The sequence below is a fragment of the Doryrhamphus excisus genome, chromosome 11 (genome assembly GCF_030265055.1).
Source record: "Doryrhamphus excisus isolate RoL2022-K1 chromosome 11, RoL_Dexc_1.0, whole genome shotgun sequence".
Classification (NCBI taxonomy): domain Eukaryota; kingdom Metazoa; phylum Chordata; class Actinopteri; order Syngnathiformes; family Syngnathidae; genus Doryrhamphus; species Doryrhamphus excisus.
Genome location: NC_080476.1, coordinates 17,649,099 through 17,673,338, shown reverse-complemented (window position 1 = coordinate 17,673,338; position 24,240 = coordinate 17,649,099). Strand labels below are relative to the sequence as shown.

At 39.9% G+C, this 24,240-nt stretch overlaps 3 protein-coding genes across 15 annotated transcripts in view; 2 read left to right on the top strand and 1 right to left on the bottom strand.

The window, feature by feature from the left end:
- The window catches only part of far1 (fatty acyl CoA reductase 1), a 55,285-nt gene that overhangs the window by 21,095 nt on the left and 9,950 nt on the right, over positions 1-24,240 (bottom strand). For 2 of the 13 annotated variants that reach the window (XM_058086356.1, XM_058086355.1), the window contains exons 2-8: positions 23,129-23,244; positions 22,880-23,045; positions 19,059-19,237; positions 14,092-14,173; positions 12,549-14,028; positions 7,916-8,215; positions 4,702-4,818 (exon numbers count right to left, since the gene is read on the bottom strand). The gene's annotated coding sequence lies outside the window, so the exon portion shown is untranslated. Of the gene's footprint in view, positions 1-4,701; positions 7,163-7,915; positions 9,444-12,548; positions 14,643-19,026; positions 19,238-22,879; positions 23,046-23,128; positions 23,469-24,240 lie in introns of those variants that run through there. The other 11 variants (XM_058086363.1, XM_058086359.1, XM_058086361.1 and 8 more) reach the window with 11 other exon arrangements.
- Positions 1,358-12,970, top strand: LOC131137933 (P2X purinoceptor 3-like). The gene is made up of 12 exons (XM_058086376.1): positions 1,358-1,588; positions 3,062-3,197; positions 3,270-3,341; positions 4,535-4,604; positions 4,692-4,785; positions 6,542-6,619; positions 7,843-7,984; positions 8,065-8,201; positions 8,404-8,497; positions 10,867-10,932; positions 12,566-12,643; positions 12,718-12,970. Exons 1-12 carry the CDS (start codon positions 1,467-1,469, stop codon positions 12,841-12,843), a joined length of 1,215 nt encoding a protein of 404 aa, XP_057942359.1. The 5' UTR covers positions 1,358-1,466; the 3' UTR covers positions 12,844-12,970.
- LOC131138352 (bile acid-CoA:amino acid N-acyltransferase-like) lies at positions 15,990-23,273 on the top strand. The gene is given in 8 exon segments (XM_058087193.1): positions 15,990-16,345; positions 16,413-16,830; positions 16,890-17,009; positions 17,075-17,157; positions 18,949-19,039; positions 19,119-19,199; positions 22,914-23,055; positions 23,125-23,273. Coding segments are annotated over 8 exon segments (1,440 nt in total).

The following is a 24,240-nucleotide window of genomic DNA, read 5'->3' as shown; positions in this document are numbered from 1 at the left end:
CCATACACTCATATACACCTTGGAATTATAGAAAATGTGTTTACCACCTTCTAAACACTCATTTTAACAGCATTAGAGCCCTCCAGACTTGACATAGCACCCCTATAGTCACCTTTACATTCATATTACCCAATATAGAAGACATAATAAAAGAAAATAAGACATAGAATATGTGTTTACCACCTTGTAAACACTCATTTTAACAGCATTAGAGCCCTCTAGACATGTCATAGCACCCCTATAATCACCTTTACTTTCCTATTACCCAATATAGTAGACATAATAAGAGACAATAAGACATATAAATTGTGTTAACCACCTTCTAAACACTCATTTTAACAGCATTAGAGCCCTCCAGACTTGACATAGCACCCCTATAGTCACCTTTACACCCCTATTACCATTATAGAAGACATAATAAAAGAAAATAAGACATAGAAACCCTGTTTACCACCTTCTAAACATTCATTTTAACAGCATTAGAACCCTCCAGACTTGACATAGCACCCCTATAGTCACCTTTACATTCATATTACCCAATATAGAAGACAATAAAAGAAAACAAGACATAGAATATGTGTTTACCACCTTGTAAACACTAATTTTAACAGCATTAGAGCCCTCTGGACATGACATAGCATCCCTATAGTCACCTTTACACTCCTATTACCCAATATAGTAGACATAATAAGAGAAAATAAGACATAGAAAATGTGTTTACCACCTTCTTAACACTCATTTTAACAGCATTAGAGCCCTCCAGACTTGACATAGCACCCCTATAGTTACCTTTACACTCCGACTACCCAATATAGACGACATAATAAAAGAAAAGACATAGAAAATGTGTTTACCACCTTGTAAATACACTTTTTAACATGATTAGAGCCCTCTAGACATGGTATAGCACCCCTATAGTCACCCTTACACTCCTATTACCCAATACAGAAGACATAATAAAAGAAAATAAGACATAGAAACCCTGTTTACCACCTTGTAAACATTAATTTTAACAACATTAGAGCCCTCCAGACTTGACATAGCACCCCTATAGTCACCCTTACATTCATATTACCCAATATAGTAGACATAATAAAAGAAAATAAGACATACGTAGAGAGATGTTCCAATCTAACAATTATGACTTTTAATCATGCAAATTTTCCTGAAATGGGATGATTGTGATTTGTTGTTGGGATATTTTTCCTCTATGTGATGGAAAGGTGCTTCCATATTTTTCCATGGCTGGGAGGGGGGGGCTGGGCTAAAAGGAGGCACTAAAGGGGGGGTGGGGCATGTGTGTGTGTGTGCTATAAGAGCATCATATTGGGATCGAATGCTGCCGTTGCTCAAGGGATCGGGGTATGGCGCATCGAAGCGGGGATGTCATATGAATATGAATATGATGTCATCTGATATGTGACTCAGTGTTTGTGTAGTTTATCAATATCGATATTGTATCAACGATGTGGTCGTGCATCGCTGACTTCTTCACGTACGAAACCACAAAGTCGGTGGTGGTGAAGAGCTGGACCATCGGCGTCATCAACCGAGTCGTGCAACTCCTCATCTTCACCTACTTCATCGGGTGAGGAAGAATCATATTCCATCATATCCATCATATTATGTTATTATGTTTATTATCTCAGGTTAAAAGGGGCGTTATTTTATGTCTATATAATGTTGGCTTTATGGCTCTAATAATGTTAAAAAGCATATTGACTACTAATAGGAGTAATAGGAGTGTAAAGGTGACTATAGGGGTGTTATTACATGTCTAGAGGGCTCTAATCATGTTTAAAAGGATATTTACGTGGTGATAAACAGGTTTTTTGTGTCTTATTATGTCTACTATATTGGCTAATTGGAGTGTAAAGATGACTATAGGGGTGTTATTCCATGTCTAGAGAGCTCTAATAATGTCAAAAAGAATATTTAGAAGGTGGTAAACAGATTTTCGGTGTCTTATTTTGTCTTATTATGTCTTCTATATTGGGTAATAAGAGTGTAAAGGTGACTATAGGGGTGTTATTTCATGTCTAGAGGGCTCTAATGCTAAAAAGAATATTTACGAGGTGGTAAACAGATTTTCTGTGTCTTATTATGTCTACTATATTAGGTCATTGGAGTGTAAAGATGACTATAGGGGTGTTATTCCATGTCTAGAGAGCTCTAATCATGTTAAAAATAATATTTAGAAGGTGGTAAACAGCTTTTCTATGCCTTGTATGTCTTATTATCTTTTATTATGTCTACTATATTGGGTAATAGAAGTGTAAAGGTGACTATAGGGGTGTTATTTCATGTCCAGAGGGCTCTAAATATGTTAAAAAGAATATTTAGAAGGTGGTAAACAGGTTTTCTGTGTCTTATTTTGTCTTATTATGTCTACTATATTGGGTAATAGGAGTGTAAAGGTGACTATAGGGGTGTTATTTCATGCCTGGAGGGCTCTAATCATGTTAAAAAGAAGATTTACGAGGTGGTCAATAGGTTTTCTACGTCTGATATGTCTTATTATCTTTTACTATGTCTACTATATTGGGTAATAGGAGTGTAAAGGTGACTATAGGGGTGTTATTTCATGTCTAGAGGGCTCTAATAATGATAAAAATAATATTTACGAGGTGGTCAAAAGGTTTTTTACGTCTTATATGTCTAATTTTCTCTTATTATGTCTACTATATTAGGTAATTGGAGTGTAAAGATGACTATAGGGGTGTTATTTCATGTCTAGAGGGCTCTAATCATGTTAAAAGGATATTTACGAGGTGGTAAACAGGTTTTCTTTGTCTTATATGTCCTATTTTCTCTTATTACGTCTATTGTATTGCATTGTGTAATAGGAGTGTAAAGGTGACTATAGGGGTGTTATTTCCTATCTACAGGCTCTAATCATGCTGAAACCAATATTTTTTCATCATAATTTCAAGTTTTCATCTCATAATTTCTATAAATGTGTACCAACACATCGCCGAGGAGAAACAGGACATGAGGGTCAAGATAGAGATGTTTGTAATCATCTGCTCCAAAGATTGTCTATTCTGACATTGAATTTCAGGTGGGTGTTTGTTTACGAGAAGGCGTACCAGGTGAGGGACACGGCGATCGAGTCGTCGGTCATGACCAAGGTGAAGGGATTCGGAGTCTACAATGACAAAGTCATGGACGTCGCAGACTACGTCACGCCGACGCAGGTATGAGGTCCCGCCCGCCGATGAACGGACAAAGACGGAAGAGGAAGGTGACGCCCGTGTGTTTTTGTTCAGGGAGCTTCCGTCTTCTGCATCATCACCAAACTCATCACAACAGAAAACCAAGTCCAAGGGCGTTGTCCAGAGGTCAGAGCATGAATATGAAATAGCATCATGTATACGTATCAATAGGTTTTCTATGTCTTATATGTCTTATTATCTTTTATTATGTCGACTATATAGGGTAATAGGAGTGAAAAGATGACTATAGGGGTGTTATTTCATGTCTAGAGGGCTCTAATCATCTTTAAAAGAATATTTATGAGGTGGTAAACAGGTTTACTATGTCTTATATGTCTTATTGTCTTTTATTATGTCTACTATATTGGGTAATAGGAGTCTTACAGTGACTATAGGGGTGTTATTTCATGTCTAGAGAGCTCTAATCATGTTTAAAAGAATATTTATGAGCTGGTAAATAGGTTTTTATGTCTTATATGTCTTATTATCTTTTATTATGTCTACTATATTGGGTAATAGGAGTGTAAAGGTGACTATAGGGGTGTTATTTCATGTCTAGAGGGCTCTAATTATGTTTAAAAGAATATTTATGAGGTGGTAAACAGGTTTTCTATGTCTTATAATCTTTTATTATGTCTACTATATTGGTTAATAGGAGCATAAAGGTGACTATAGGGGTGTTATTTCATGTCTAGAGGGCTCTAATCATGTTTAAAAGAAGGTTTATGAGGTGGTAAACAGGTTTTCTATGTCTTATATGTCTTATTATCTTTTATTATGTCTACTATATTGCATAATAGGAGTGTAAAGATGACTATAGGGGTGTTATTTCATGTCTAGAGGGCTCTAATCATGTTAAAAATAATATTTATGAGGTGGTAAACAGGTTTTCTACGTTTTATATGTCTTATTTTCTCTTATTATGTCTACTATATTGGGCAATAGCAGTGTAAAGGTGACTATAGGGGTGTTATTTCATGTCTAGAGGGCTCTAATAATGTATAAAAGCATATTTTAAAGGTGATAAGAGGTTTTCTATGTCTTATGTTCTTTTATTATGTCTACTATATTGGGTAATAGGAGTGTAAAGGTGACTATAGGGGTGTTATTTCATGTCCATAGGGCTCTAATCATGTTTAAACGGATATTTGACGAGGTGGCTCCCTGACATGATTCATCAATATTGCTTAAATATGTTTTCTATTGTCTGGAATGATCTTTGAAAGCAAAGTATCCCTCACTGGGATACTATGAACATCCAGCAGCAACAAGAACCTTTGACACCTTTTATCGATGACCGCTTATCTTTCATGCGGCAGAGCGAGAAGAATTATGTCTGTACTGACGACAGCAACTGCACTCGACTGGCTAACAAGCCAGGAAGTTACGGTGAGCATCCATGGTGATGTTACGTAACAACGTGGAATGTCTACCTGACAATGTGGATCATGAACTGTTGATTATTTGCCGCTTCAGGAATTCTTACGGGAAGATGCGTTGCTTTCAACAGCACAGTCAAGACGTGTGAAATCAAAGGCTGGTGTCCCGCCGAAATCGATACCATCAGCAGGTGAGATTCAGGTACACAACCACCCGACGTCCGCTAAAAAGGGAACACAAAGTGGGACGGGTGAGACAAAACGTGCAAAACATTAACAACATTCATTACTAAATTCATTATAAAACAATATCCATTTGTGAAGTGACAGATCTTGTCACTTCCTGTTGTAACAACAACTCTTGTAACAACGCCTCGGTCGAAGGCGAAGGGTTTCCTCTGCGGACAAACTAGCGTACCTGCTAGCTCATGTAGCTCGGGTCCAAGCACTCCGGACACGATTATGAGCACAAGGAGCATGAAAACTATCCCTACTAGCCGCTAACAGAGGAGATTAGCACACAAAACGGCAAAATGAAGTTGCTAACGAAGCCACTATCATTACCATTACCATTACCACTACCATTAACATTACCATTACCAATACCATTACCAATACCACTACCATTACCACTACCAATACCATTACCAATACCACTACCATTGCCATTACCACTACCATTGCCATTACTACTACCAATACCATTACCAATACCACTACCATTACCAATACAATACCATTACCAATACCATTACCACTACCATTGCCATTACTATTACCAATACCATTACCAATACCACTACCATTACCAATACAATACCATTACCAATACCATTACCACTACCATTGCCATTACCACTACCACTACCAATACCATTACCAATACTCCTACCATTACCAATACCACAACCATTACCATTACCATTACCATTACAATTACCAATACCATTGCCATTACCACTACATTACAATTACCACTACCAACACCATTACCACTACCAATACCACAACCATTACCAATACCACTACCATTACCACTACCACGACCATTATTACTACAATTACCAATACCATTACCAATACCACTACCATTACCATGACCACTACAATTACCAATACCACTACCATTGCCATTACCACTACCATTACCATGACCACTACCATTACTAATACCACTACCATTACAATTACCACTACCATTACCATGACCACTACAATTGCCATTACCACTACCATTACAATTACCACTACCAATACCACAACCATTACCAATACCATTACCACTACGACCATTACTACTACCATTACCAATACCACTACCATTGCAATTACAACTACCAACACCACTACCATTACCAATACCACAACCATTACCAATACCACTACCATTGCCACTACCAATACCATTACCAATAGCATTACCATTACCACTACCAATACCAATAACATTACCATTACCACTACCACTACCAAGTCCATTACCAATACCACCACCATTACCAATACCATTACCACTACCATTACAATTACCACTACCAACACCACTACCATTACCACTACCAATACCATTACCAATAACATAACCATTACCATTACCATTACCACTACCATTACCAATAACATAACCATTACCATTACCAATAACATTACCACTACCAATAACATTACCAATACCAATACCATTACCAATAACATAACCATTACCATTACCATTACCATTACCATTACCAATACCACTACCATTACCAATATCACTACCACTACCACTACCACTACCACTACCACTACCACTACCAATACAATTACCACTACCGTTACCAATCCCAAATGAGATGTTGATTCTTTATTGTGAAAGATTCCCAGGGTTTGGTGGTTTGGTGGTTGTGGATCCTAGGATGATTCAGTTCTCCCCCAAAGTCCTTCAGCTCCTCTTCTGTCCTTGTCCAGCACCCCCATGATGGAGGTGGAAAACTTTACTATTTTCATCAAAAACAGCATCCGATTTCCTACCTTCAACTACACCAAGTAAGCCAAATGACAAGATACATACATACTATACTATATCATACATATGTGGTATATGATACATGCTATATCGTATGTGGTATATGATACATGCTATATCATATATGGTATATGATGTAGGGTCCAGCGTATGATACATGGTGTATGATATATGAGACATGATATGATATAGGGTCCAGTGTATGATCCATGGTGTATGATATATATGGTATATGATATAGGGTCCAGTGTATGATACATGGTGTATGATATATATGGTATATGATATTGGGTCCCGTGTATGATACATGGTGTATGATATATATGGTATATGATATTGGGTCCAGTGTATGATACATGGTGTATGATATAGGGTCCAGTTTATGATACATGGTGTATGATACATGGTGTATGATATATGGTATATGATATAGGGTCCAGTTTATGATACATGGTGTATTATATATGGTGTATGATATAGGGTCCAGTGTATGATACATGGTGTATGATATATGGTATATGATATAGGGTCCAGTTTATGATGCATGGTGTATTATATATGGTGTATGATATAGGGTCCAGTGTATGATACATGTTGTATGATATATGGTATATGATATAGGGTCCAGTGTATGATACATGGTATATGATATATGGTATATGATATAGAGTCCAGTGTATGATACATGGTATATGATATATGGTACATGATATAGGGTCCAGTGTATGATACATGGTATATGATATATGGTATATGATAGAGGGTCCAGCGTATGATACATGGTGTATGATATATGATACATGGTATATGATATAGGGTCCAGTGTATGATATATGGTGTATGATATGAGACATGGTATATGATATATGAGACATGGTATATGATATAGGGTCCAGTGTATTATACATGGTGTATGATATATGATATAGGGTCCAGTGTATGATACATGGTGTATGATATACTATGGTATATGATATAGGGTCCAGTGTATGATACATGGTATATGATATATGCTACATGGTGTATGATATATAGTATATGATATAGGGTCCAGTGTATGATACATGGTGTATGATATATGAGACATGGTATATGATACATGGTATATGATATATGATATAGGGTCCAGTGTATGATATATATGGTATATGACATAGGGTCCAGTGTATATGATATATGAGACATGGTATATGATACATGGTATATGATCTACTGTATGAGACGAGATGTGTGTTGTGTTCAGAGGCAACTTCCTCCCCACCATCACTGACGACTACATCAAGAAGTGTAACTTTGACACGGTCAACAACACGTACTGCCCCATCTTCCGGGTGGGTGATGTGGTCCGCTACGCACACCAGAACTTCACCAAGCTGGCAGACAAGGTGGACGTTTGTTTCACACCATGAATTCCTGTAGGAATGAAAGAAGAAACGTCAACATCAGTTGTTGTCTTTTTATGTAGGGGGGGGTGATCGGGATCAAGATCGGCTGGATGTGTGACCTGGACAAATCCGATGATCAGTGTAACCCGTCCTACTCCTTCACCAGACTGGACGCCATGTCACAGAAGAACGCCGTCTCCACGGGATACAATTTCAGGTCTGGAACCGCCGCTGTTACATGATGGCGGCCATGTTTTTCGACCCATTTTCCAAGTGTGTACCAAATTCCATCTTTGATTCCTGAGTCAATGCTACGTTTGGCATCAACCTTAAGTTGCCTTCATAAGGGAACGTTCGGGATGGAAGAACACGACAGAGAGCATCCGCGTCTTTTAACGTGTTGGTGTTTTTCATGGAAGGTTTGCCAAGTATTACAAGATGGAGAACGGGACCGACTACCGCACGCTGGTCAAAGCCTACGCTATCAGGTTTGATGTCCTCGTCAATGGAAACGTGAGTCAATACTTCATTTCTATGAGCTAAGTATAAACATACTACTGGACAGTATACGGGTGCAGTATATGTAATGGACAGTATACAGGTGCAGTATATGTACTGGACAGTATACAGGTGCAGTATACGTACTGGACAGTATACGGGTGCAGTATATGTACTGTACAGTATACAGGTGCGGTATACGTACTGGACAGTATACAGGTACGGTATATGTACTGGAGGTACGGTATATGTACTGGACAGTATACAGTATACAGGTACGGTACGGTATATATACTGGACAGTATACAGGAGCGGTATATATACTGGACAGTATACAGGTGGGGTATATATACTGTACAGTATATAGGTGCGGTATATGTACTGGACAGTATACGGGTACAGTATATGTACTGGACAGTATACAGGTACGGTATATGTACTGGAGGTACGGTATATGTACTGGACAGTATACAGGTGCAGTATATGTACTGGACAGTACACGGGCACAGTATATGTACTGGACAGTACACGGGCGCACTATATGTACTGGACAGCATACAGGTGTGATATATAGGTACTGGACAGTATACAGGTGCGGTACGGTATATATACTGGACAGTATAGAGGAGCGGTATGTATACTGGACAGTATACAGGTGCGGTATATGTACTGGACAGTATACAGGTGCTGTACGATATATATACTGAACAGTATACAGGTGCAGTATATATACTGGACACTATACAGGTCCGGTATATGCACTGGACAGCATACGGGTGCGGTATATATACTGGACACTATACGGGTGCAGTATATGTACTGGACAGCATACAGGTGCGGTATATGTACTGGACCGTTTACAGGTGCGGTTTATGTACTGGACCGTTTACAGGTGCGGTATATGTACTGGACACTATATGGGTGTGGTATATGTACTGGACAGCATACGGGTGTGGTATATGTACTGGACACTATACGGGTCCGGTATATGTACTGGACAGCATACGGGTGCAGTATATGTACAGGACCGCATCCGGGTGCAGTATATATACTGGACCGCATACGGGTGCAGTATATGTACTGGACAGCATACAGGTGCAGTATACGTACAGGACCGCATCCGGGTGCAGTATATGTACTGGACCGCATACGGGTGCAGTATATGTACTGGACCGCATACGGGTGCAGTATATGTACTGGACCGTATACGGGTGCCGTATATGTACGAGACCGCATATGGGTGCAGTATATGTACAGGACCGCATACGGGTGCAGTATATGTTCTGGACCGCATACGGGTGCAGTATATGTACTGGACAGTATACAGGTGCGGTATATATACTGGACACTATACGGGTCCGGTATATGTACAGGACAGCATACGGGTGCAGTATATGTACTGGACCGCATACAGGTGCCGTATATGTACTGGACCGCATACAGGTGCCGTATATGTACTTGACAGTATAAGGGTGCAGTATATGTACTGGATCGCACACAGGTGCAGTATATGTACTGGACCGCATACGTGTGCAGTATATGTACTGGACAGTATACAGGTGCAGTATATAGTCTGGACCGTATACGGGTGCAGTATATGTACTGCACACTATACAGGTCCGGTATATGTACAGGACAGCATACGGGTGCAGTATATGTACTGGACCGCATACAGGTGCAGTATATGTACTGGACCGTATACGGGTGCAGTATATGTACTGGACAGTATACGGGTGCAGTATATAGTCTGGACAGTATACGGGTGCAGTGTATGTACTGGACCGCATACGGGTGCAGTATATGTACTGGACCGCATACAGGTGCAGTATATGTACTGGACCGTTTACAGGTGCGGTTTATGTACTGGACCGTTTACAGGTGCGGTTTATGTACTGGACCGTTTACAGGTGCGGTATATGTACTGGACACTATATGGGTCCGGTATATGTACTGGACACTATACGGGTCCGGTATATGTACAGGACAGCATACGGGTGCAGTATATGTACTGGACCGCATACGGGTGCAGTATATGTACAGGACATTATACGGGTGCAGTATATGTACTGGACAGTATACGGGTGCAGTATATATACTGGACAGTATACAGGTGCAGTATATGTACTGGACCGCATACAGGTGCACTATATGTACTGGACCGTATACGGGTGCAGTATATGTACTGGACAGTATACGGGTGCAGTATATGTACTGGACAGTATACAGGTGTAGGTGCCCTCTCCAAGTCCATGAAACACATCTAGACTGGTTGGGCAAACTGCCATGTACCCTCAAGGACCTTGCTGAGATTGTAGAACTGGTCCTCAGATCCACAACCAGTACAAAAACCACAGACTTAGAACGTGTGCCCCCCCCCCTTCCAGGCAGGAAAGTTCAACATGATTCCCACGCTTATCAACATGGTGGCAGCGTTCACGTCCATAGGAGTGGTGAGTGGCGTACCTTTCTTCTTTTTTCAGTTCACCACTACAAACCAGGAAGTACTGCTTATGTACTACTGATGTGTACTATTCTACGCTGCTCACCAGGTGTCAGTCATGTACAAAGACACACAAGCACCAGACTTGATCTCCCCGATACTCAGCTCACACAGGTTTTATTTAGGTCTTACGTTGTTTAATTATTACGTCTACTATATTGGGTAATAGGATGGTAAAGGTGACTATAGGGATGCTAGTTTATGTCTTGAAGGCTTTAATAATGTTAAAAACATAATTAGAAGGTCATAAACAAGTGTTCTATGTCTTAATTCTTATTATGCCTACTATATTGGGTAATAGGAGTGTAAAGGTGACTATAGGGGTGTTATTTCATGTCCAGAAGGCTCTAATCATGTTAATAAACATAATTAAAAGATCATAAACAAGTGTTCTATGTCTTAATTCATCTTATTATGACTACTATATTGGGTAATAGGAGTGTAAAGGTGATTATAGGGGTGTTATTTCATGTCCAGAGGTCTCTAATCATGTTAATATCTTATTATGTCTACTATATTAGGCATTAGGAGTGTAAAGGTGACTATAGGGGTGTTATTTCATGTCCAGAAGGCTCTAATCATGTTAATAAACCTAATTAAAAGGTCATAAACAAGTGTTCTATGTCTTAATTCTTCTTATTATGTCTACTATATTGGGTAATAGGAGAGTAAAGGTGACTATAGGGGTGTTATTTTAATGTTTGGAGGACTCTAATCATGTTAAAAAACATAATTAGAAGGTTGTAAACAAGTGCTCTATGTCTTAATTCCTCTTATTATGTCTCCTGTATCGGGTAACGTGAGTGTAAAGGTGATTATAGGGGTGTTATTTCCTGTCTAGAGGTCTCTAATCACGTTAGAAAACGTAATTAGAAGGTCATAATTCTTAATTCTTCATATTATGTCTACTATGTTGGGTAATAGGTGTGTAAAGGTGACTATAGGGGTGTTATTTCATGTCTAGAGGTCTCTAATCACGTTAGAAAACGTAATTAGAAGGTCATAATTCTTAATTCTTCATATTATGTCTACTATGTTGGGTAATAGGTGTGTAAAGGTGACTATAGGGGTGTTATTTCATGTCTAGAGGTCTCTAATCATGTTAGAAAACGTAATTAGAAGGTTATAATTCTTAATTCTTCATATTGTGTCTACTATGTTGGGTAATAGGATTGTACAAGCGACTATAGGGATGTTATTTCATGTCTAGAGGTCTCTAATCATGTTACAAAACGTAATTAGAAGGTCATAATTCTTAATTCTTCATATTATGTCTACTATGTTGGGTAATAGGATTGTAAAGGCGACTATAGGGGTGTTATTTCATGTGTAGTGAGCTCTAATAATATTTTTTCTATGGTTTTCTACGCTAAAATACCAACATTTTTTACTTCTACTGTAAACAAGGACTCCTACTTTGTGGATATTGGGTAATGATGCTAAGGTCTGGAACCAATTAACCACCATAAACGTAAATTGGCATCGTTTTTATCCTATCAACTCTACATTGACTCAGAAGTCAAAGATTGTCATGCAATGGGAATGAAGTGTCATGTTGTTCCTCACCACAACTAACCATGCAGGGCACGGTGCTGTGTGACATCATCCTGCTCAACTTCCTGCGGGGAGCCGAGATGTACAAGGCCAAGAAGTTTGAAGAGGTCAATTCAGCATGTTTTGTGCCGTGCTACTTCTTTGATTCTTTGATTGACATGCTGTCTGTGATCCATTGCAGGTGTCGGATAATCCCGTGGACGCTCTGAGCCACAGACTCTATCGCTCCCAGTTGTCGCTTCCAAACGATGCGCCTGCGGATACTTCCGGTGACCTGGGAGCTTATTCCTTCGGGTATTATTGCTAAGCAGGCGTCAGCAGGAGGATCCGAATCCCAATTTCTACTCTGAATGCGTATTATCAATATGATTTCCAACCATATCTCCACCTTGATTGGCATGTTGCATGTGTCATCTTCTTGTCATTAAAAGCAAAGTATGCATGGTTGGGGGTCATTTTTTACACTAAATATGTCTAGAGGGATGTAATTATGTTAAAAAACATAATTAGAAGGTTGTAAAAACAAGTGTTCTATGTCTTAATTCTTATTATGTCTGCTATATTGGGTAATGGGAGTGTAAAGGTGACTATAGGGGTGTTATTTCATGCCCAGAAGGCTCTAATCGTGTTTAAAAAACATAATTAGAAGGTTGTAAACAAGTGTTCTATATCTTAATTGTTATTATGTCTATAATGTCGGGTAATAGGAATGTAAAGGTGACTATAGGGGTGTTATTTCATGTCTAGAGGGCTCTAATCATGTTAAAAAACATAATTAGAAGGTTGTAAACAAGTGTTCTATGTCTACAATGTCAAGTAATAGGAGTATAAAGGTGACTATAGGGGTGTTATTTCATGCTCAGAAGGCTCTAATCAAGCTTAAAAACATAATTAGAAGGTTGTAAACAAGTGTTCTATGTCTTAATTCTTATTATGTCTACGATGTCGGGTAATAGGAGTGTAAAGGTGACTATAGGGGTGTTATTTCATGTCTAGAGGGCTCTAATCATGTTAAAAACTTTTAGAAGGTTTTAGAAGAAAATTAGAAGGTTGTAAACAAGTGTTCTATATCTTAATTCTTATTTTGTCTACTATATTGGGTAATGGGAGTGTAAAAGTGACTATAGGGGTGTTATTTCATGAGTAGTGGGCTCTAATAATGTTAAAAACCATCATTAGAAGATGGTAAACGGTTTTGGTAAAGGAGGTGAGAACCTCCATTGAATCCCATCTCACCTAGCTCTGGAGGTCTTCCTGGGGGTGGGGGGGGGGGGGGGGTATGGCCTCACATCGCAGACCATGCATGACCCACAAACTCACGGCATCCTATCCATCGGTGGAACCTCTTGACGATGCCGTTGGCTTTGCGGTGGTCGGCAGCAGTGCGGTGTAGCTTGAATCCCCAAAGTCTCAGCATCAGTGGACGCCAAAGCACGCCACCCACGTGCCGATGAAAGCGCGGGCCACCTCTGGCCGGCGGGGGTCGTCCTGTCTGTCAAGGTAAGCAGAAGTGTGAAGTCACAGGAAAGAGGAAAGTGTGCCCACGAGGTCGAACCTTCTCTCGGCTGAAATGCTCCAGCGGCGCCCTCCTGTGGCGGTGAATCTTGACCAGGTATCGCAAGAACCAAACCTGTATCCTGCTAAAAAAGGGTGGGCTTAATCCTCAAACAGGCCCCTGGTCACACACACACGACCTAAAAGGATACCGTTGCTTGAAGATGTAAATGGAAAGAAGGTAAATATGCTCACAGGGATATAGAGTATCTTTGGAAGTACTGAACACATCATAACTGGAGAGTACTACTTCTTTTGTGTCTTTCTTTCCATTGTTAAGTCTTACGAACACATCCAGGTGAGCATCAGCTTATTACTTGACTACTGCGATAATTCAACAACTTCAACCATGCATGTTGTTTAAAAGCTCGTCGTATCCATAGAAACCCACGACCGATCATTCATTCATTCATTCATTTTCTACCGCTTTTTCCTCACGAGGGTTGCGGGGGTGCTGGAGCCTATCCCAGCTGTCTTCAGCCGAGAGGCGGGGTACACCCTGGACTGGTGGCCAGCCAATCACAGGGCACATATAGACAAATATAATATGTAAATATAGACACATTCATACCTATGGGCAATTTGGAGTCGCTAATTAACCTAGCATGTTTTTGGAATGTGGGAGGAAACCGGAGTACCCGGAGAAAACCCACGCATGCACGGGGAGAACATGCAAACTCCACACAGAGATGGCCGAGGGTCGAATTGAACCCAGATCTCCTAGCTGTAAGGTGTGCGTGGTAACCACTCGCCCGCCGTGCAGCCGAGACTAATTTGTTTTCAACTAAAGTCACGTTTTAACATTTTGTCACAAGAATCTGGTGGATGGATGGATGATGGGTGGATGGATGGATGGATGGTGAATGGAAGATGGACGGTGGATGGATGATGGATGGATAGTGGATAGATAATAGATGGAGGGAAGGATGGATGGAGGGAAGGATGAAAGGAGAAAGGGAAGGAAGGATGGATGATGGATGGATGATGGGTGGACGGATGGAAGATGGATGGATGATGGATGGATGATAGATGGTTGAAGGGAAGGATGGATGGAGAGAAGGAGAAAGGGGAGGAAGGATGGATGGATGGAGGAGGGAAGATGGATGGATGATTGATAGATGGTTGGAGGGAAGGATGGAAGGAGAAAGGGAAGGAAGGATGGATGATGGATGGATGATGGGTGGACGGATGGATGGTGGATGGATGATAGATGGTTGGCGGGAAGGATGGATGGAGAGGAGAAAGGTAAGGAAGGATGGATGATGGATGGATGGAGGAAGGAAGATGGATGGATGGATGATAGATGGTTGGAGGGAAGGATGGAAGGAGAAAGGGAAGAAAGGATGGATGATGGGTGGACGGATGGAGGGTGGATGGAAGATGGATGACGGATGGATGATGGTTGGAGGGAAGGATGGATGGAGGGAAGGAGAAAGGGAAGGAAGGATGGATGATGGGTGGACGGATGGATGGTGGATGGATGATGGTTGGAGGGAAGGATGGAAGGAGAAAGGGAAGGAAGGATGGATGATGGACGGATGATGGTTGGAGGGAAGGATGGATGGAGAGAAGGAGAAAGGGAAGGAAGGATGGATGATGGATGGATGATGGTTGGAGGGAAGGATGGATGGAGAGAAGGAGAAAGGGAAGGAAGGATGGATGATGGATGGATGATGGGTGGAAGGAAGGATGACAGGAGAAAGGGAAGGAAGGATGGATGATGGATGGATGATGGGTGGATGGATGGATGATGGATGGATGTCTCCAGTTCCCCCGAGAAAAACCAGGTAGAACATGCAAACCCCCCAGAGATGTGAGCCTAGCTGTGAGGTCTACATGCTAACCACCCGACGCTAACGTTATTCCTTGTGAAAATGCTAACAGCTAGCTTGTGTCAGCATGGAGGCGAAGCATCGTGCGGTCCAGTTGTCGGTGCGTCCGTCCAGAGGACTGGTGGACGATAAGTTTGTCATCACGGTCCAGAATGCGCCCCCTGGCGTCCGGCTCACCGTCCACGCCTTCCACCGCTGCGAGGACGGACACGGCTGGGAGTCATTCGCTCACTACATGTCCGATGTCGGCGGCGCCATTGATGGTACGCCATCCACAAAAAACACTTTGGACATGTCCTGGAACACCGTCTTTGTCTTTGTAGTGTCCCGGGATGCCAGCTTGGGGGGGACGTACTCCTGGGTGGAACAAATGGGTCTCATGTGGAGCCTCAGACCAGTTCCGGGCAGCGAACCCGGACTCAGGTGGACCATCTGCTTGGACTGTATTATAAGCATCCAGGTCACATGTTTGATTCATCTTCATCATCAGGTTGAGGAAGAAGAACGTGCAGACCCCCATGGAGTTCACCATCTCAGTTCATGGGGGTTACATCACTGAGGGCTTCATGGACCGCGTGGCGCTGGCCTCTCATGCAGTGGAGCGCTGGTACATGGCGCCCGGCGTCCGCAGGATCCCCGTCACTAAAGACGGACTTTCCGCGACCCTCTTCCTGCCTTCAGGTACAGTCCAGACCACACAAAAACCCTCACATGATGAATAATATAAAACCTCACAAGGACCCGGACCTTTCCCGGGTATCCTGGACCTGTGGGGAGGTGCGAGCCAGCTGGTGGAATATCGTGCGGCGCTGCTCGCTTCCCACGGCTTCGCTTCACTGGCTCTTGACTACCTGACCCCTAAAATCGTCCAGGAGTTGGGAAAGTTGGTGGACGAGTCGTACTTTGAGGTACTTGTGTTCCGAATCTTTTTCGTTTTCGTGCTAACTGACACTCCTGGGGGGTGCAGAAGGCCTTCGGGTTCCTGCAGCAGCACCCGCAGGTGCTCGCCGACCGCATCGCCATGTTGGGACTCTGCTTCGGGTGCACTTACCTGCTGAGGGTGCTGACTTACTCTGACGTTGTCAAGGTAACTACATGAAGCACACCTGAATCAAACGCGACCCATATTTGGACTTCCTGTGTGTGTTTCAGCCCAAGTGTGCCGTGTGCATCAGTGGATCTCACCTGCAGCCAAAGAGCATCAAACAGGAGGATTTATTTGCTTTCTATAATCAGTAAGGGCAACATTTATTTAAACTAAATATGAATGGATATTAATTCAAGGATAAGAATTCATGGGGGGGGGGGGGTCAAGACCTTTTCATTTAATTGAGTCGCAGTACTCACAGCTAGGAGACTGGGGTTCAATCCCACCCTCGCCATCTCTGTGTGGAGTTTGCATGTTCTCCACCATCCATCCATCCACCCGTCCATCCATCCATCCATCCATCCATCCATCCACCCACCATTCATCCATCCATCCATCCATCCACCATTCATCCATCCATACACCCATCCATTCATCCATCCATCCACCCATCCATCCATCCACCCACCCTCCATCCACCCATCATCCATCCATCCATTCACGCATCCATCCATCCAGCCACCATTCATCCATCCACCATCCATCCGTCCATCCATCCACCATCCATCCATCCACGCATCCATCCATCGATCCACCCACCCATCCATCACCCATCCATCCATCCACCCATCCACCAATCCATCCACCCATCATCCATCCATCCATCCATCCACCATCCATTCATCGATCCGTCCACCCATACATCCATCCACGCATCCATTGATCCATCCATCCACCCATCTATCCATCCTCCATCCATCCATCCGTCCACGCATCCCATCATCCATCCAGCCACCATTCATCCATCCATCCATCCACCATTCATCCATCCATACACCCATCCATTCATCCATCCATCCACCCATCATCCATCCACCCATCCATCCATCCACCCACCATCTATCCACCCATCATCCATCCATCCATTCACGCATCCATCCATTCACGCATCCATCCATCCAGCCATCCATCCATCCGTCCATCCATCCATCCACCACCCACCCATCCATCCATCCATCGATCCATCCACCCACCCATCCATCATCCACCCGTCCACCAATCCATCCACCCATCATCCATCCACCATCCATTCATCGATCCGTCCACCCATACATCCATCCACGCATCCATTGATCCATCCATCCACCCATCTATCCATCCATCCGTCCACGCATCCATCCATCCATCCACCCACCCATTCATCCACCATCCATCCGTCCATACATCCATCCACCCATCATCCATCCATCCATCCACCGATCCACCATCCATCCATCGATCCATAGATCCATCCACATACTCCATCCACCCATCCATTCATGTATCCATCCATCCATCCACCCGTCCATCCATCCATCCACCATTCATCCACGCATCCATCCATCCATTCATCGATCCATCCACCCGTCCACCCATCCATCCATCCACGCATCCATCGATCCATCCATCCACCCATCATCCATCGATCCATCCATTCATCCATCCACCCATCATCCATCCATCTACCCATCCAGCCACCCATCCATTCATCCACCATCCATCCATCTGTCCATCCATTCATCCATCCATCCATCCGTCCACCCATCCATCCATCCATCCATCCACCAGATTCTTGTGACAAAATGTTTAATTAGTCTCTGCTGCACGGCGGTCGAGTGGTTAGCACACACACCTCACAGCTAGGAGACCAGGGTTCAATTCCACCCTTTAATTCCATCTCTGTGTGGAGTTTGCTTGTTCTCCCCGTGCATGCGTGGGTTTTCTCCGGGTACTCCGGTTTCCTCCCACATTCCAAAAAAACATGCTAGGTTAATTAGCGACTCCAAATTGTCCATAGGTATGAATGTGAGTGTGAATGGTTGTTTGTCTATATGTGCCCTGTGATTGGCTACCAATATATTGTACGACATACTGTAATGTGTCGTTGGTGTCCACTCAGGCATTCAGACAAGATTCAAGTCAACGAGAAGAACCAGAACATCCTTAAAATGATGTTTCTGCCCATCAGTACCCTCACCCTCAAAGCGGATGTGAGTCTCGGTTCCTGACCTGGATCTTTTTCTCTAGTGAGTCGTTCATGGTGTCCATCACCATGTGTTGTCCCGGCAGGTGGGACGTGTGCAGTGTCCTCTGCTGCTGGTGGTGGGCGAGGACGATCAGAGCTGGCCCGCCTCAGAGTCCGCTGTAGATGTGAGTCCACTCCGTTCCTGGCACCCACGCCACGCCATCTGAGTCACAACGCCCGAAATAATAATGTCACAGGCAAAACTGAGACACTTGTGGGGGGTAGGGGGGTACAATGAGTCTTGAACCAGTCATGATGTGCTATATATATCACTATATTGACACTTACTATGGTACCCATTATGGCATTGGATGCTCATATCACCGAGTACTTCGGTACGTTTATTATTTATACGTTTTATTTTTTTGTTTTGGACCTTTGAACCCAGCGGCCTCAAGCAAGAGACTTTTACAATCAGTAACTGTTACATTTGTTCACTTCCTGCTTTCCTAATATAGTTTAAGTTTTTTAATAAAATAAAATAAAATAAAATAAAATAAAATAAAATAAAATAAAATAAAATAAAATAAAATAAAATAAAATAAAATAAAATAAAATAAAATAAAATAAAATAAAAGTTTAGTTTTATGTTAATTATTTTTTGGTATTGGACCTTTGAATCCAGCGGCCTCAAGCAAGAGACTCTTACAATCAGTAACTGTTACATTTGTTCACTTCCTTTTTTTGTTCTAATAAAATAAAATATATAGGAAATATATAGGAAAGCAGGAAGTGAACAAATGTAACAGTTACTGATTGTAAAAGTACCAGATGGAGGGGTAGGATTTAATAAGCTTTGCTTCACCTCAAAGTCATGCTAAATTTAAAACAATAAATAAATAAAAATAATTGAAAATAAATAAATAATTATATTATATATATTAATATATTATATATATTAGTATTGTAAAAGTCTGGAGGAAAGAGAAAGTGTCTCCTGTGTCTCCTGCAAGAACAACTAGAGCCGGGGTCCCCAATCACCTGGTCAGACCTGCGGACTTCCACGGACTACCTTGTTTCCAGCTGCCACCTCACTGCTAAATTTAAATAAATAAATAAATACATAATTTCATTAATTCATTCAATTAAAAATTATTTTAAATTTTATAATATAAAAAAAACTAAATTTAAAAAAAAATTAAAAAAACTTAAATTATATTATGAAAGCAGGAAGTGAACAAATGTAACAGTTACTGATTTTAAAAGTACCAGATGGAGGGGTAGGATTTAATAAGCTTTGCTTCACCTCAAAGTCCCGCTAAATTTAAATAAATAAATAAAATTTAAAAAAATGCAAAAATTAATTAAAAATGTATTTTAAAAAAATTAAACTATATTATGAAAGCAGGAAGTGAACAAATGTAACAGTTACTGATTTTAAAAGTACCAGATGGAGGGGTAGGATTTAATAAGCTTTGCTTCACCTCAAAGTCCTGCTAAATTTAAATAACTAAATAAATAAAAAATAATAATAAAAATAAAAAATAAAAATTAATTAAAAAAATATTTAAAAAAACTTATATTAGGAAAACAGGAAGTGAACAAACGTAACAGTTACTGATTATAAAAGTACCAGATGGAGGGGTAGGATTTAATAAGCTTTGCTTCTTCCTACTCCTTTTGGACATGTGGAACTGGGAACTCATTATGGGATGCATTCAATTGTAATCTGATGCATGTTCAAATGTAATAAAACCATTACCATTGCCATTACCATTAAACCGGGGCCTCACCCTGGCGCCAGGCCAAGGGGAGGGGCAGCCCAGAACATGTGTCATACTTTGGCAACCATAACTCCCGTTTCATTGGGTTCAGGGAAATATTTGTTCAGGTTTGAGGGAACGCTAACTTGCACTGAGAGGCAAATATCAGGCAAAACTGGTTTGATGTTTTTTTTGGACTTGGTTCAACTCAAACGGGACCTTTGAGGCACTTTCCACTTTTCTGACCTATGATTGTTGTTAAAATGTTGTCTTCTCGTGTTTCATCACACCAAAGCTTCATCAGAGGGACATTACATGTTATGCTTGGAGATAAAGTCAGAGAGGCCAGACAGAGGAGAGATAGTCAATATATTGGTAGAAGGATGCAGACCAAAGAGGAGGTTTATGGAGGTAGTGAAGGAGGAATGAGGGTTGTCATGTCTTTGGGTCGAAGACATTAGTAATTGGTAATGGTAATGGTTTTATTTCATTTCAACATGCATCAGATTCCAATTGAATGCATCCCATAATCAGTTCCCAGTTCCACATGTCCAAAAGGAGTAGGAAGAAGCAAAGCTTATTAAATCCTACCCCTCCATCTGGTACTTTTACAATCAGTCACTTCCTGCTTTCCTAATATACTTTGTTTTTTTTGTTTTAATAAAATAAAATAAAATAAAATAAAATAAAATAAAATAAAATAAAATAAAATAAAATAAAATAAAATAAAATAAAATAAAATAAAATAAAATAAAATAAAATAAAATAAAATAAAATAAAATAAAATAAAATAAAATAAAATAAAATAAAATAAAATAAATGTTTAGTTTTATTTATATTTTGTTTTGGACCTTTGAACCAAGCGGCCTCAAGCAAGAGACTTTTACAATCAGTAACTGTTACATTTTTTCACTTCCTGCTTTCCTAATATAGTTCAAGGTTTTTTTTGTTTTAATAAAATAAAATAAAATAAAATAAAATAAAATAAAATAAAATAAAATAAAATAAAATAAAATAAAATAAAATAAAATAAAATAAAATAAAATAAAATAAAATAAAATAAAATAAAATAAAATAAAATAAAATAAAATAAAATAAAATAAAAGTTTTGTTTTATGTTATTCATTTTTTTGTTTTGGACCTTTGAACCCAGCGGCCTCAAGCAAGAGACTTTTACAATCAGTAACTGTTACATTTGTTCACTTCCTGCTCTCCTAATATAGTTTAAGTTTTTTTGTTTTAATAAAATAAAATAAAATAAAATAAAATAAAATAAAATAAAATAAAATAAAATAAAATAAAATAAAATAAAATAAAATAAAATAAAATAAAATAAAATAAAATAAAATAAAATAAAATAAAATAAAAATTTTAGTTTTTTGTTTTTTTGTTTTGGACCTTTGAACCCAGAGGCCTCAAGTAAGAGACTTTCACAATCAGTAAATGTTACATTTGTTCACTTCCTGCTTTCCTAATATAGTTTTTTTTTAGTTTAGTTTAGTTTTAGTTTTAAATTAAATTAAATTAAATTAAATTAACTTAAATTAAATTAAATTAAATTAAATTAAATTAAATTAAATTAAATTAAATTAAATTAAATTAAATTAAATTAAATTAAATTAAATTAAATTAAATTAAATTAAATTAAATTTTTGTCACATACCGAAGTCCGAGGTGATATGAGCAATGACATAATGGGTACCATAGTAAGTGTCAATATAGTGACAATAGGTGCAGATTCTGGAAGATCTAGAAAGCTTTCTGTGAGGGTTACGGTGTGTAGTCGATCCAAACTTTATTTTGTCTGTTTGTCCATTGACGTTTTCTTAAAGTGAATATTAAAATCTCATCTGTTGGACCTGATTCTGTGCATTGTATGGTGAGCGAATTGGCGACACCGATCCTTCTTGCTACGTCTTGTTATTGCCTTTTGCTGTTTGGAGTCGGAACGACACTCGTTCAGAGTGACATTATTTGTATCCAAATATGGATGAATATGTATATGGGAAACACTGTAATCATAACAACAAGTACAGCGTAGTGCTGTCACCTTATTGGTGGCCTGTCGTCACATGACTCATGATAGGGTTTGATAAACGTACCATGCATACATACTAAGAATGTTCCTTTTTCCAGATGAAGGAGATGATGGAGCGGGCGGGGAACAGCCACCTGCTGACCATCCTGTCCTACCCCGACGCCGGTCACCTGATTGAGCCCCCGTACTCGCCGCACACCAAAGCCAGCTCCTTCCACTCCGTCACGCTCCTACGGAAGAGTAAGATGTCATTCACGCTATCGTGTGTGGAAAGCAGTGTTTTGTTTTTGCCATGACGTGTGTTTGCAGTCACCGCTGTGTGGGGAGGACAATGCGCGCCCCACGCGTACGCTCAGGAAGATTCCTGGAAGAAGATGCTGGCGTTCCTGCACCACCATCTGTACGCCGGGTACTACCGCCCCCGCGGTCCTGTGACCCAACTCACAGCAAAGTTTTGATAAGCAGTATGATATTGGCGTGAAATAAAGAAGAATGACACTAAACCGTTCTTGTCGTTTCTGGTGAAGAAATCAAGAATCAGGAAATAACAAATCCAAAATATGAACACAAAACAAAACAAACTTTACATGCAGCCATATTGAACGCAAACCCAAGCAACATGTTAGCATACATTTTCACAGCGCAGACAAATGGACAGACTCTTTTGACCGTATTTACAAATTTTGGTAATGGTTTTATTTCATTTCAACATGCATCAGATTACAATTGAATGCATCCCATAATCAGTTCCCAGTTCCACATGTCCAAAAAGGAGTAGGAAGAAGCAAAGCTTATTAAATCCTACCCTTTTTTGGACCTTTGAACCCAGGAGGCCTCAAGCAAGAGACTTTTACAATCAGTAACTGTTACATTTGTTCACTTCCTGCTTTCCTAATATAGTTAAATTTTTTAATAAAATAAAATAAAATAAAATAAAATAAAATAAAATAAAATAAAATAAAATAAAATAAAATAAAATAAAATAAAAGTTTAGTTTTATTTATTTTTTTGTTTTGGACCTTCCAACCCAGCGGCCTCAAGCAAGAGACTTTTACAATCAGTAACTGTTATATTTGTTCACTTCCTGCTTTCCTAATATAGTTTGTTTTTTTGTTTTAATAAAATAAAATAAAGAAGAAGCAAAGCTTATTAAATCCTACCCTTTGGTACTTTTTGGACCTTTGAACCCAGGAGGCCTCAAGCAAGAGACTTTTACAATCAGTAACTGTTACATTTGTTCACTTCCTCCTTTCCTAATATAGTTAAGTTTTTTAATAAAATAAAATAAAATAAAATAAAATAAAATAAAATAAAATAAAATAAAATAAAATAAAATAAAATAAAATAAAATAAAATAAAATAAAATAAAATAAAATAAAATAAAATAAAATAAAATAAAATAAAATAAAATAAAATAAAATAAAA

Excerpts from the sequence above, each read along its gene's own strand:
- LOC131137933 (XM_058086376.1), top strand. The coding sequence starts at position 1,467 with ATGTGGTCGTGCATCGCTGACTTCTTCACGTACGAAACCACAAAGTCG. Across the intron at positions 4,605-4,691 it reads TAACAAGCCAGGAAGTTACG|GAATTCTTACGGGAAGATGC; the intron begins GTGAGCATCCAT and ends TTGCCGCTTCAG. Across the intron at positions 8,498-10,866 it reads ATGTCCTCGTCAATGGAAAC|GCAGGAAAGTTCAACATGAT; the intron begins GTGAGTCAATAC and ends CCCCCCTTCCAG.